At 38.0% G+C, this 11,780-nt stretch overlaps 1 protein-coding gene across 1 annotated transcript in view; it reads right to left on the bottom strand.

Moving 5' to 3' along the window:
• Positions 1 to 4,453: 4,453 nt before the first annotated feature.
• The window catches only part of ACADSB (acyl-CoA dehydrogenase short/branched chain), a 72,789-nt gene continuing 65,462 nt past the window's right edge, over positions 4,454 to 11,780 (bottom strand). Inside the window, exon 11 of the mRNA XM_044665661.1 lies at positions 4,454 to 4,636. Within this exon, the coding sequence (XP_044521596.1) occupies positions 4,629 to 4,636 (8 nt within the window). The 3' untranslated portion in view covers positions 4,454 to 4,628. The remainder of the gene's footprint in view (positions 4,637 to 11,780) is intronic.

Here is an 11,780-nt window from a genome sequence, read left to right as displayed (position 1 = left end):
CCATTCCCTGAGTTGCTGCCCAAGTAATTTCCGTAAGTGCATATCTGACCATGTGACTCCCCTAGCTAACCAATTCCAGAGGTTTCCTATTGCTTTCAGAATAAAACAGAATTTCTCTTGTTTAGTTGTTAAAGTTCAATACAAGTGGAGCATGACCTGTTCTTCCAGACTTAAACAGATATCCCCTTTCCATACTCTATGACTTAGAGTATGGAAACTCTAAGCTCTGGCCAAACTCAGAGCACTGGCCATCCCACATGCCTAGAATAAACTCCATAATTACTACTACCAAATAGAATTCTTCTCTTACTTTGAGATGCAACTCAAGTACCATCTTCTGCATGAAATCTTTCCTGATCCCCATCAATGTTTTTTAAAAACTTTTATCTTTTTATGGTCAATACTGTCTCTGTTCCAAAGCAGAAGAGTGGTAAGGGCTAAGTAATTAGAGTTAAGTAACTTGCCCAATCAAGTCACTAGCTAGGTAGTGTTTAAAGTCATATTTGAACCCAGGACTTCCTGTCTCCAGTTCTGGCTCTCTCTCCACCGAATCAGATAACTGCCTCTCCCCATCAACTTCTAATGCCTTTCTTCCCATACTACCTTATTGATAACTATATATTTTCCAATATTTATTTTGTATTATTTGTGTTATATAAGCATATATATGTGCATTATACCTACACAATATGTCCCCAAAAGCCTTAGTAAGATTTGAGGCTTTAATAGCTTAAAACTTTACTAAAATCTGTGAAACCAAAATCTGTTTATCTGTAATTCTGGTATCTCCTATTAGAATCCAATCCAATAAACATTGATTAAGTACCTACTATGTGTCAGGTACTGTGCAGAGTGCTGCAGGATACAATGAATTTAAAAAACAGCCCCTGCCCTCAATAGAGAGGATTATTATATTTTTTGTACTTAAAGCCTCAGTACCTCACACAGTGCCTGACTGCTGATAGGAGTTTAACAAGTGCTCCTTGATTGAATGGATCCCAGATTTAGCACTGGAAAGGACCTCAGAAGCCAGAGTCCAACCCCTATATTTCACAGAGAAGGAGCTGAGGTTAAGGAACTTGCCCAAAGTCACACAACTGATAAGTGTCTAAGGTTTAAGCCTAGCACATTATCCACCATGCCAGAATGCTTCTCCATCCTCTGGGAGGGTGGTTTTGTAACTGATGAGATAAGATGCTTTCCTCTTAGATGATATGGGCCCAGTCACACCCAGACCTTCTGGCTCTTGGTCTACTTGCCTCTTCCTCAGTGTTTCTTTTTTCTGTGCAGATGACTGAGGGCTCCCAACAGAGCCATTCAGTTCATATTTACTTTGTCATCACATCAAAACACTGATAATCCTCTGGAATTAGATGTAACACCTAGGACTTCTTGACACAGGAAACAGCCTACCTCTGGTCTAAGATCATTGTCCACCTGCACCTCTCAGTTAAGACTCGTTCATTCCCTTTGAATAAATAATTGATTGAAAAGATCGATACCCAGAGCCCAAAACTTATCCTCAAATTGCCCAGGGATCTGATACCAAATACCCTGCTTTGGATTCATTCCTACTCCTTTGTTACATTGCAATATGACAACCTCTTTGGGGTTCTACTCTTATTTTGCATGGTTAAAACCCCCACAACTATAAGTTCCTATGAGAGCTTTCCAGCAGTTCTAGGGAGTTTTCCCCAGTCAAGATTGCTTGAACTCAATTGCAAAGCATGAGGTTCCCTTTGGGTCCAACGCCTTTTATCATCTTGATGAAATGAAAACTGGCTAGTCCTTAGCTATGAGTTTCAAGACTCCACTCATTCTTTTGAGTAAGTTATGTTCCCTTAATTTGGAGTCTCCCAGCCTCAGTGGACCTTGAAAACAAGAGGCTATATTTAGTGCAGTGGTCTTTGGTGTCTCCCTCAGTACGTAATCTTTGACCCACAGGCTTGCAAGACTGAAACTTTAGGTTTTTTTTACCCCAACCCACAGATTATCATTGCCATTGTCCCTGTGTGTTTTCACCAGAGAGGACGTGAGAGTATTTTCTTGAGATCTTGAACTGTATCCTAAATCCACTTGTGTGTGTGTGTGTGTGTGTGTGTGTGTGTGTGTATGTATGTGAAATCTGAGCCCACTTTCCAATTTTTCATTCTCTGGACAGTCTTTCCAGTTCTTGGCTGGTTTTCAGGCTCAATCTGTTTTGAATAGTGACAGCTGCCAGGTGCCCTCCTATTCTATCTGAATATCCTCTTATATTTCTTTGCCCTGAATCTCTACATTAGCCTGCCAAAGTGTCAGAAATTCTTACTATTTATCATGACTCCCTTGGGTCAAAACTGGCTCTGGGAAACCCCTATTAAAGTTGCAAGTTGGCTGCTTGACAAGGGAAACACATTAATTGATTAGAATTTTAGCATAATAGAATGTTAGAATTAAGAGATCATCCAGTCTAACACCTTCATTTTCCATAGAAAGAAACCACTGACTCAAGAGGTAAAGTTAATTGTCCAAGGTCTCACAGCAAAGCTCTTGGTAAAACTGAGTATAACCTGCTTTCTGATTCTTGTTCCAAAACTTTTTTTTCCACCACAATATACAACATTCTATGGTATTTACCTCAGAAAGGAGGATAGGATAGCAAAATGGAGTGCAAGGGAAAAAAAGAAAAAGTCTAGGGCATATATATTATGTCTAGGTCAGGCTAGCTCATGGAGAAAGGCATTAGGATTGGGTAGCAGTGCCTGGGAAGCAAAAGTCTAGAGTTCCATGGGAACTGAGGGATCAATGAAGGATCCGGCTACAACTGACTGTAATTCCTTTCCCAATTCTAAGTATGAGGACTACTTTTAGGTGTAAGTTTCATAGTTTATGCTTGAAACAGGTAAATCTGCAAATCTCAAGCCTTTTCCTTTTAATTGCCAAAATGGAGAGCATTTCCCTAATTCCTATAGTAATATTTAAAGTAAATATGATTAGCTCAGGGCTATACAATGAGTATTAGACACAACATTTGAACTCAGGTCTTCTTGCCTCCAAGTCTAGTTTCTTATCCATTATAGGGTGATGCCTTCCCTACTAAGTTGATTCTATTTACAAAGCCCAAGAATCTATCTCCTGCCTCTCTGGCTTCGCATGGGCTGTTTCCCATGTCTGGAATGTGTTTTATCTCTACTTCTGCCTCTTAGAATCTGGATGTTCCCTCAACGCTCAGCTCACATACCAACACCTATAAAAAGCTTTTCCTGATGCCCTTAGTTATTAATGTTCTCTCCCTTCTCCCCAAATCATGATCCTAAAATGTTTTTCCCTTAGTAGAATGTAATTTCTTTGAGGACAAGGAGTCATTTTTGTTTTGTATTGGTACCCCAGAGCCTAGAGGAGTGCCTAGGGGCAAATACATACTGCAATGAATACAGTGCTGGACATGGAGTCAGAAAGACCTGTATGGGAATCCTGTCTCAGACACTTGCTAGCAATGCAACCATAGGCAACTCACTTTGTATGCCTCGCTTTCTTCATCTGTAGTAATAGGATAATAAGAGCTCCTGTTCCCCAGAATAGTTGGGGGGCTAAAATGAGTTAACATTTTCAAAGTGTTTTGCAAACTTTAAAATGCTCTATAAATGCTGGCTATTAATATTCTTCATAGTACACATTTAATAAACAATCTTCAATTTAATTACATGGCATCAAGTGATTAACTTACACTGTAACATTTGATTGAGGTTTTAGCAAGGGGAAAAGCCATTTCCCCTTTGTGGTACCTTCTTTGTGATACAGATTCATTGATATCAAGTGGCACTCAAGTCCACAAACTTTTTTTATTTTTATTTTATTTTTATTTTTTTTTAAACCCTTGTACTTCGGTGTATTGTCTCATAGGTGGAAGATTGGTAAGGGTGGGCAATGGGGGTCAAGTGACTTGCCAAGGGTCACACAGCTGGGAAGTGGCTGAGACCGGGTTTGAACCTAGGACCTCCTGTCTCTAGGCCTGACTCTCACTCCACTGAGCTACCCAGCTGCCCCCACAAACTTTTTTTAAAAGAAATTTAATTTTTAAAATCAGCGAAAATGTCATCTCTCCCATCCACCTCCTCTCGTTTGCCCTCCCCCTGAAGCGCTTAAAGGAAACTCCTGTTACAAACATGTTTAGTTAAGGGGAAAAAAATCCTGGAATGGCCAGGTCCAAAAAAAAAAATCTCAATTTGCACCCTGAGTCTGTCACTTCTCTGTCAGGAGCCGGGTAGCAATTTTCATCCTGAGTTCTCCCGAGTCAAGGTTAGTCATTGTGTTGATCAGAGTTTTTAAACCTTTCAAAACTGGCTATCTTTACAATATTGTCTTAATGCATAAATGTAAGTAAGCATTTATTAAACACTGATTATAATATAAATGAAGGACAGCCTCTGCTCTAAAGGAGCCTACATTCTAATGGAGGAAGAGAACTAAAAATTAGGCATAGTGGTACAGCCCAAAGGTCGGTCAAGGCCTTTCCTCAAAATCCAGAAGGGATTCACCAGTGAAATGTGGGAGCTGGGAGTGGGGATGGGAAGATGGCAGCTAAAGCACTTGATAAGGAAGCTTGGCTCCTCTAGGCTCTCCTTCAAAATGGAATCTTCAAGAGGTATTCACCAACCTGCAAGTGTGGAGGGAGAAGGCAGTTAAAATATAGTTGCAAAGGCTAGAGAGTGAAGGGTGGCTGTCCTGAATTTCTTTCTACTTCCCACCAAAAGGAAGGTTCCTGAAAGAACTCATCAACGGGAGAAGGGAACCTCAGGGACAGAGGGAGAAGGTAACTGAAACATGGCGGAAAGTCATATGGACATAGGTGTTGACATGGAAGGGTTCTAACAGGCCATCAAGTACAACTTTCTCATTTTATAGTTTAAGAAACTGAGGTGCAAGGAAGTTGTGATTTATCCAAATATATACAGGTAGTGTCAGAAGTGAGTTTTTCTTTCTTTGACTCCACAGATAGGAGTCTTAAAGCCTAGAACCAATGTCCCTTGTTAAAATGTACTCATTCGACATACATTTATTATGTATTAATTACATTCAAGATACAATATGGGGTGCTGTGGGAGATTCGAGGCTCCTGCTTTCAGTAAAATTTTAATTTAGCAATTATTAAAACACTAAGCATTATTATCCCATAATATTACTTACTATCCCATTATTATTATATTATTATCATCTCATAATACTATTATCCAATGCCTCAATAATACAAATATAAAAACAAGCTAAGCTACACCCTTAAGGAACTTTCATTTTCTTGTTGGTGGGGAGGGAAAACAACAGATACACAGAGAAGCATAGGGAAGGGGAAAATAATAAATCCATCAAACATTATGAGATTGTGTGTAAAAATCCAGCTATATAGTTCATTTATTTAGTAAAGCAACATTAAGCAAACATTCTTCTAAATAAAAGCAGAAAACAAAATTGTGAACTTTTATCCCTTTGATTTGAGTCTGTCACTTCTCTGTTGGGAGTTGGGTAGCAATTCTCATCCTGAGTCTTCCTGAATCAAGGTTGGTCATTATGTGCATCAGAGTTCTTAAGTCTTTCAAAGTTGTCTCTACAATATTGTAGTAATGGATAAATATAAAAAAGCTTTCTCTTTTACTTGTCTCCCTCAAGTAAAGAGTGCTCAAACTGGAAGGGATTTTAGACATTATCTGGTTCAGTCCCTCATTCTACAATTAAAAAAAAAACAAACAACAAAAAACAAAAGAACCGAGCACCAGACGGTCCTCAATGGGGAAAAGTTACTAGTTAAAAATGTACTACATCTGAGGGTTCTGAAAGAATTGGCATCTGTAATCACTGATATTATTGTTATCTGAGAGCCCTGTAGGGTAAGTTACTTTGGCTATGTCTTTCCAGGAACCTTGAGTGGTTATGATGTATGGAAAAAAGAGATTTTAAGGTGGCACTTTTTCCTGCTAAAGCCAACATATTTTTATTATCCATCAGAAAGCATACTGGGATCTTCCTATGTTCTTTATAGCAATAGTTCTCAAGGTGTGATTGGTGGATCTCTAGGGGTCTCTAAAACCCTTTCTGCAGCTCTGAAGGTTTAGAACCATTATCATAGTAGGACATTATTTGGTTATTAATTACTCTTGGTTATTTGGTTACTCTTCCTTTGTCTACCTACATATACATGGGAGGCTGGATTCTCTTTATATTCTTCAACCAAACCAATATATTGCAACAGATTGGCACAAAAGCAGATATGAAAATCTAATTGCCTTCCATTAAACCAGACACAATAAGTGTTTAAAAAATACCCCAAATAATACCACTCTTCCTATTAATTTTTTACTTTGGAAATTTTTTTCATAAAATCTCAATGTGTAATGAGTTTATTATTTTAAAATGAATTACTGTTTTAAAATTTTATGCACTTAAATTTCTGATATGGTAAGTATTCTTAGATGTAACATAAAAAAGGGTCTTTGAGGTCCTCAATAATTTTTTTAATTAATTGAACAAAAATATTTAATTAATTTAGAATTATTTCCCCCCTGGTTACATGATTCATGTTCTCTCCCTCCCCTCCAAACCTCCCCTAGTCGACATGCAATTCCACTAGGTTTTACATGTATCATTGATCAAGAACTATTTCCATATTATTGATAATTGTACTAGGGAGTCTACATCCCCAATCATATCCTCATAGAACTATGTGATCAAGGAAATTTCTTCTTCTGTGTTTCTATTCCCATAGTTCTTCCTCTGAATGCAAATAGTGTTCTTTCTTATAAGTCCCTCAGAATTGTCCTGGATCATTGCATTGCTGTTAGTAGAGAAGTCCATTACACTCAATTGTGCCACAGTGTATCAGTCTCTGTGTAGTACAATGTTCTCCTGGTTCTGCTCCGTTCACTCTGCATCAATTCCTGGAGGTCATTCCAGTTCACGTGGAATTCCTTCAGTTCATTATTCCTTTGAGCACAACAGTATTCCATCACCAACAGATACCACAATTTGTTCAGCCATTCCCCAACTGAAGGACATCCCTTCATTTTCCAATTTTTTGGCACCACAAAGAGTGTAGCTATAAATGTTTTTGTATAAGTCTTTTTTCCCTATGATCTCCTTGGGGTATAAACCCAGCAGCAGTATGGCTGGATCAAAAGGCAGATAGTCTTTTAAAGCCCTTTGGGCATAGTTCTAAATTGCCATCCAGAATGATTGGATCAATTCACAACTCTACCAGCAATGCATTACTGTCCCAATTTTGCCACATCCCCTCCAACATTTATTACTTTCCTTTGCTGTCATGTTAGCTAATCTTCTAGGTGTGAAGTAGTACCTCAGAGTTCTTTTGATTTGCATTTTTCTAATTATAAGAGATTTAGAACACTTTTTCATGTGCTTATGGATAGTTTTGATTTCTTTATCTGAAAATTGCCTATTCATGTCCCTTGCTCATTTATCAACTGGAGAATAGCTTGATTTTTTTGTACAAATGATTTAGCTCCTTATATATTTGGATAATTTGGACCTTTGTCAGAGTTTTTTGTTATAAAGATTTTCCCCTAATTTGTTGCTTCCCTTCTAATTTTGGTTGCATTTGGTTTTATTTGTATAAGACCTTTTTAATTTAATGTAATCAAAATTATTTATTTTACATTTTGTAATTTTTTTAACTCGTGCTTGGTCTTGAAATCTTTCCTTTCATAAAGATCAGACAGGTATACTATTCTGTGTTCACCTAATTTACTTATAGTTTCCTTCTTTATATTCAAGTCATTCACCCATTCTGAATTTATCTTGGTGTAGGGTATGAGATGTTGATCTAGACCCATTCTCTCCCATACTATTTTCCAATTTTCCCAGCAGTTTTTGTCAAATAGGGGATTTTTGTCCCAAAATCTGGGCTCTTTGGGTCTATTGCAGACTGTCTTGCTAAGGTCACTTACCCCAGGTGTATTCCACTGATCCTCCCTTCTGTCTCTTAGCCAGTACCATATTGTTTTGATGACCACTGCTTTATAGTACAGTAGGCTACCTTCCTTTACATTTTTTTCATTATTTCCTTTGATAGCCTTGGTCTTTTGTTCTTCCAAATGAACTTTGTTATAGTTTTTTCTAATTCAGTAAAAATATTTCTTGGCAGTTTGATAGGTAGAGCATTAAATAAGTAAATTAATTTGGGTAGAATGGTCATTTTTATTATGTTAGTTCATCTTACCCCTTGAGAAATTAATGCTTTTCTAATTGTTTAGATCTAGTTTCAATTGTGTGGAAAGTTTTTTGTAGTTGTGTTTGTATAATTCCTGTGTTTGTCTTGGCAGATAGATTCCTAAGTATTTTATATTGTCTAGGGTGATTTTAAATGGTGTTTCTCTTTCTACCTCTTGCTGCTGAGATGTGTTGGAAATATATAGAAATGCTGATGATTTATGTGCATTTATTTTGTATCCTACAACTTTGCTAAAGTTGTTGATTATTTCTACTAGCTTTTTAGTTGATTCTCTAGGATTTTTTAAGTAGACCATCATATTATCTGCAAAGAGTGATAGCTTAGTCTCCTCATTGCCTTTTAATACCTTATATTTCTTTTTCTTCTCTGATTGCTTCTGTTAGTGTTTCTAGTACCATGTTAAATAATAGAGGAGATAATGGGCATCCTTGTTTCACTCCTGATCTTATTGGGAAGGCTTCTAATTTATACTCATTGCAGATGATGCTCCTCAATAATTTTTAAGAAAACAAAAGCCCGTTTTTTCAATACCAACAACATTCTACCATGGTTGCTACACAATAATGAGACACAGAAGATAAGAGACTGTAAAGAATTAAAACTGAATACCAAACAAAATGTAATGGGAGAGGCACATGGGGAGTATCAGCAGGCTGTGACTAACGACAATAAGCAACTTTGAAGAACAGTGGGAAAAAATGTCTTTAATATTCTAATATATATATATATATTAGGAAGAGAAGATGGGCTGGGCATGTGGCAAGAGTCAAGGATGACAGAGGAGACAGCCAACTGGTTCCCTTGCAATATCAGGAGAAAGCAAGGGATGTTGAGCAAATCCCATTGTATTGAAATTATGGAAAGACATGAACAAGAGTTGCATAGGTTGGGCAGGTATAGACAGGCAGCTATGGATATAATTGAATGGAATTGTTAAACTGAGGAGCTCACAGATTCACTTAAACAACTGAATGAATAGGAGAGGGGTGATATGGTACTGGAGACAAAACTAATTTTTTTTAATGAAAGAGGATTTATGAGCTCATGAGCTTAACTTTGATTCCTGGAAAAAAGAATACATTGTTAAAGGATTCTAGGATGCATTGTTAAAAGATTAAAAAAAACCCATTTAGAATGGAAAGTGAGATTACTAAAACACAGGATAGTTTCAACAAGAAGAGGAAATATTGGGCTATTAAATGCTAAGGTTCTTAGATTTGAATGGCAAGGGAATTCTACATCAATAAGAATGTATTTAGTACCTACTATATTTAAGGCTATACATTATATCTAAATTTCAGCAAAGCATTTGATTGCATTTCTTCATACTATTACTGTGAACAAGATGGAGAGCTTTAAGCTTGACAGTGATGCAATTTAGTTTCTTCTGAAATGGCTGAATACCTGGATCCAAGTAGAAGTCATTAGTGGGACAATGTCAACTTAGTAGACTTTTGCAGGATCTATGCTTTATAAAACGACTAAAATGCATAGAACCAATGACTTGGATGAAAGATTTCAAATGACACAAAATTGGAAGGAGTGTATAACAGGCTGAAGGAATTGTGGTGCCAAAGATCTCAAATTCTAGAATCTAATAAAATGCAATTTAATAGAGATAAATGTAAAAATCCTACCATTAAATCTTTAAGAAACCAAATTTACAAATATAAGAAAAAGGAGTTTGTATTTAGAAAATGATTCATTTTAAAGATATTGAGGGATTTAGTGCACTGCAAATTCAACAAGTCAACAGTCAGACATGGCAGCCAAAAAAGTTAATGCAACTTTTGGTTGCCCTGAAAGGATCAGAGCACATCTAGAACCCAGTGCTCAATTCTGGAATCCATATTGTAGGAAGGACATTGACACATAAGTAGAAGTGGTTAACTAATTTTGGGTGGTTCTTGAAGACCATCTTACACAAGAAATGGTGTGAATTTGGGAATGTACTTGTGTACTTTTCCTGTATCACCTTGGTCTTTGATTTCTTTCTGCCCTGAGGAACCCATGTCATGCTTTCAAGTGTCCTTAAAAATCAGCTACTGTAGAGTTCCGGGTTAAGATGGCGGCAGAGTAAGAAGCAGCTCTTAACCTCTCCTGACCGAAACACACAAAACTCCTCAAGGGGACATAAAAACAAGTCCAGATGAACGGAGGAACCCCACAACAGGGCACAGCGTGGAAGGTACGTGGAATCGAGACATTTCCAGGCTAAAAAGGGCTCTCACTCAATCGTGGGCTGAGCAACCGCCCCACCCCCACCCCCTCCACACTCACCTATAGCTCCGAACCCAGCTAAAAAGAAATAGAGCAAGTTTGGGGCACCCATCGAGTCATCGGCAGCTCCGGGACCTGTTCCTGAGAGCAGCAAGACTTAGGACCCCATTAAGTCAAAAACGCACGCGAAATCTGAGCGCGCGCGGGAGCAGGACTCTGGGCGCAGAGTGCCGGCTGAGCAGAGGCGTGGGTGGAGGCAGACACAGCCTGGAACTAAAGCCTAAGTGGGGAACCAGTGCAGACGGGTATACAACTGTGGAAGTAGCTCCCTGAGACTTGTAAAGGAACCTCCTGCAGAGGATCAAGCAAGGGAATCCACCAGGGGGCTTGACCTTGGAAAAAACTAGAACTCAGACCTCAGGAGCCAATAGATCTCTGACAGACACTGAGCTCGAGGATAAACCTGAGAAGCTGCTGGGCTAATGATGGCTAATCAGTCACAGGAAGTTCAGAAGAGAAAGAATAATAACAAAAAAAAGAAGTCATTAACACTCGACAGCTTTTACACAGAGAAAATCCAGACAACCGAGCAAACAGAGGAGGAGAACAAACAACCATCCAGACCCTCCCCAAATAAGGAAAACTCCTCACAAGCTATGGAAGAGTTCAAAACTGAGATTTTGAGGAAAATGGAAGAGATCTGGCAAGAAAATAACAGTTTAAAAGGTAGAATCTTGCAACTGGAAAGTGAGGCTCAGAAACCAAATGAACTGATAAGCAAATTGAACACAAGAAATGACCAGATTGAAAAGGAATACCAGAAGATTATGGCCGAAAACCAGAAGATTATGGCCGAAAACCAGAAGATTATGGCCGAACACCGAAAGATTATAGCCGAAAATCAATCCCTAAAGGCTAGAATTGAGCAAGTAGAAACTAATAATCTCTCAAGACAACAAGAACAAATAAAACAAAGCCAAAAGACTGAAAAAATAGAAGGAAACATGAAATATCTCAATGAGAGAGTGACAGACCAAGAAAACCGGTCTAGAAGAGACAATTTGAGAATAATTGGTCTTCCAGAAAAACCAGAAATTAATAAAAACCTGGACTCTATACTAACAGAAATAATTCAGCAAAATTGCCCTGAAGTCCTACAACAAGAGGGCAATATAGACATTGAAAGGATTCATAGAACACCTGCGGCATTCGATCAAGAAAGGAAAACACCAAGAAATATCATTGCAAAATTCAAGAGTTTCCAAGCAAAAGAAAAAATCTTACAAGAAGCCAGAAAGAAACAATTCAAATATCAAGGAGCAACAATCAGGATCACACAGGA

This window comes from Gracilinanus agilis, chromosome 2 (genome assembly GCF_016433145.1).
Source record: "Gracilinanus agilis isolate LMUSP501 chromosome 2, AgileGrace, whole genome shotgun sequence".
NCBI lineage: Eukaryota > Metazoa > Chordata > Mammalia > Didelphimorphia > Didelphidae > Gracilinanus > Gracilinanus agilis.
Note: the sequence above shows the minus strand (reverse complement) of the source record. Positions and strands in the feature narration are given on the sequence as shown.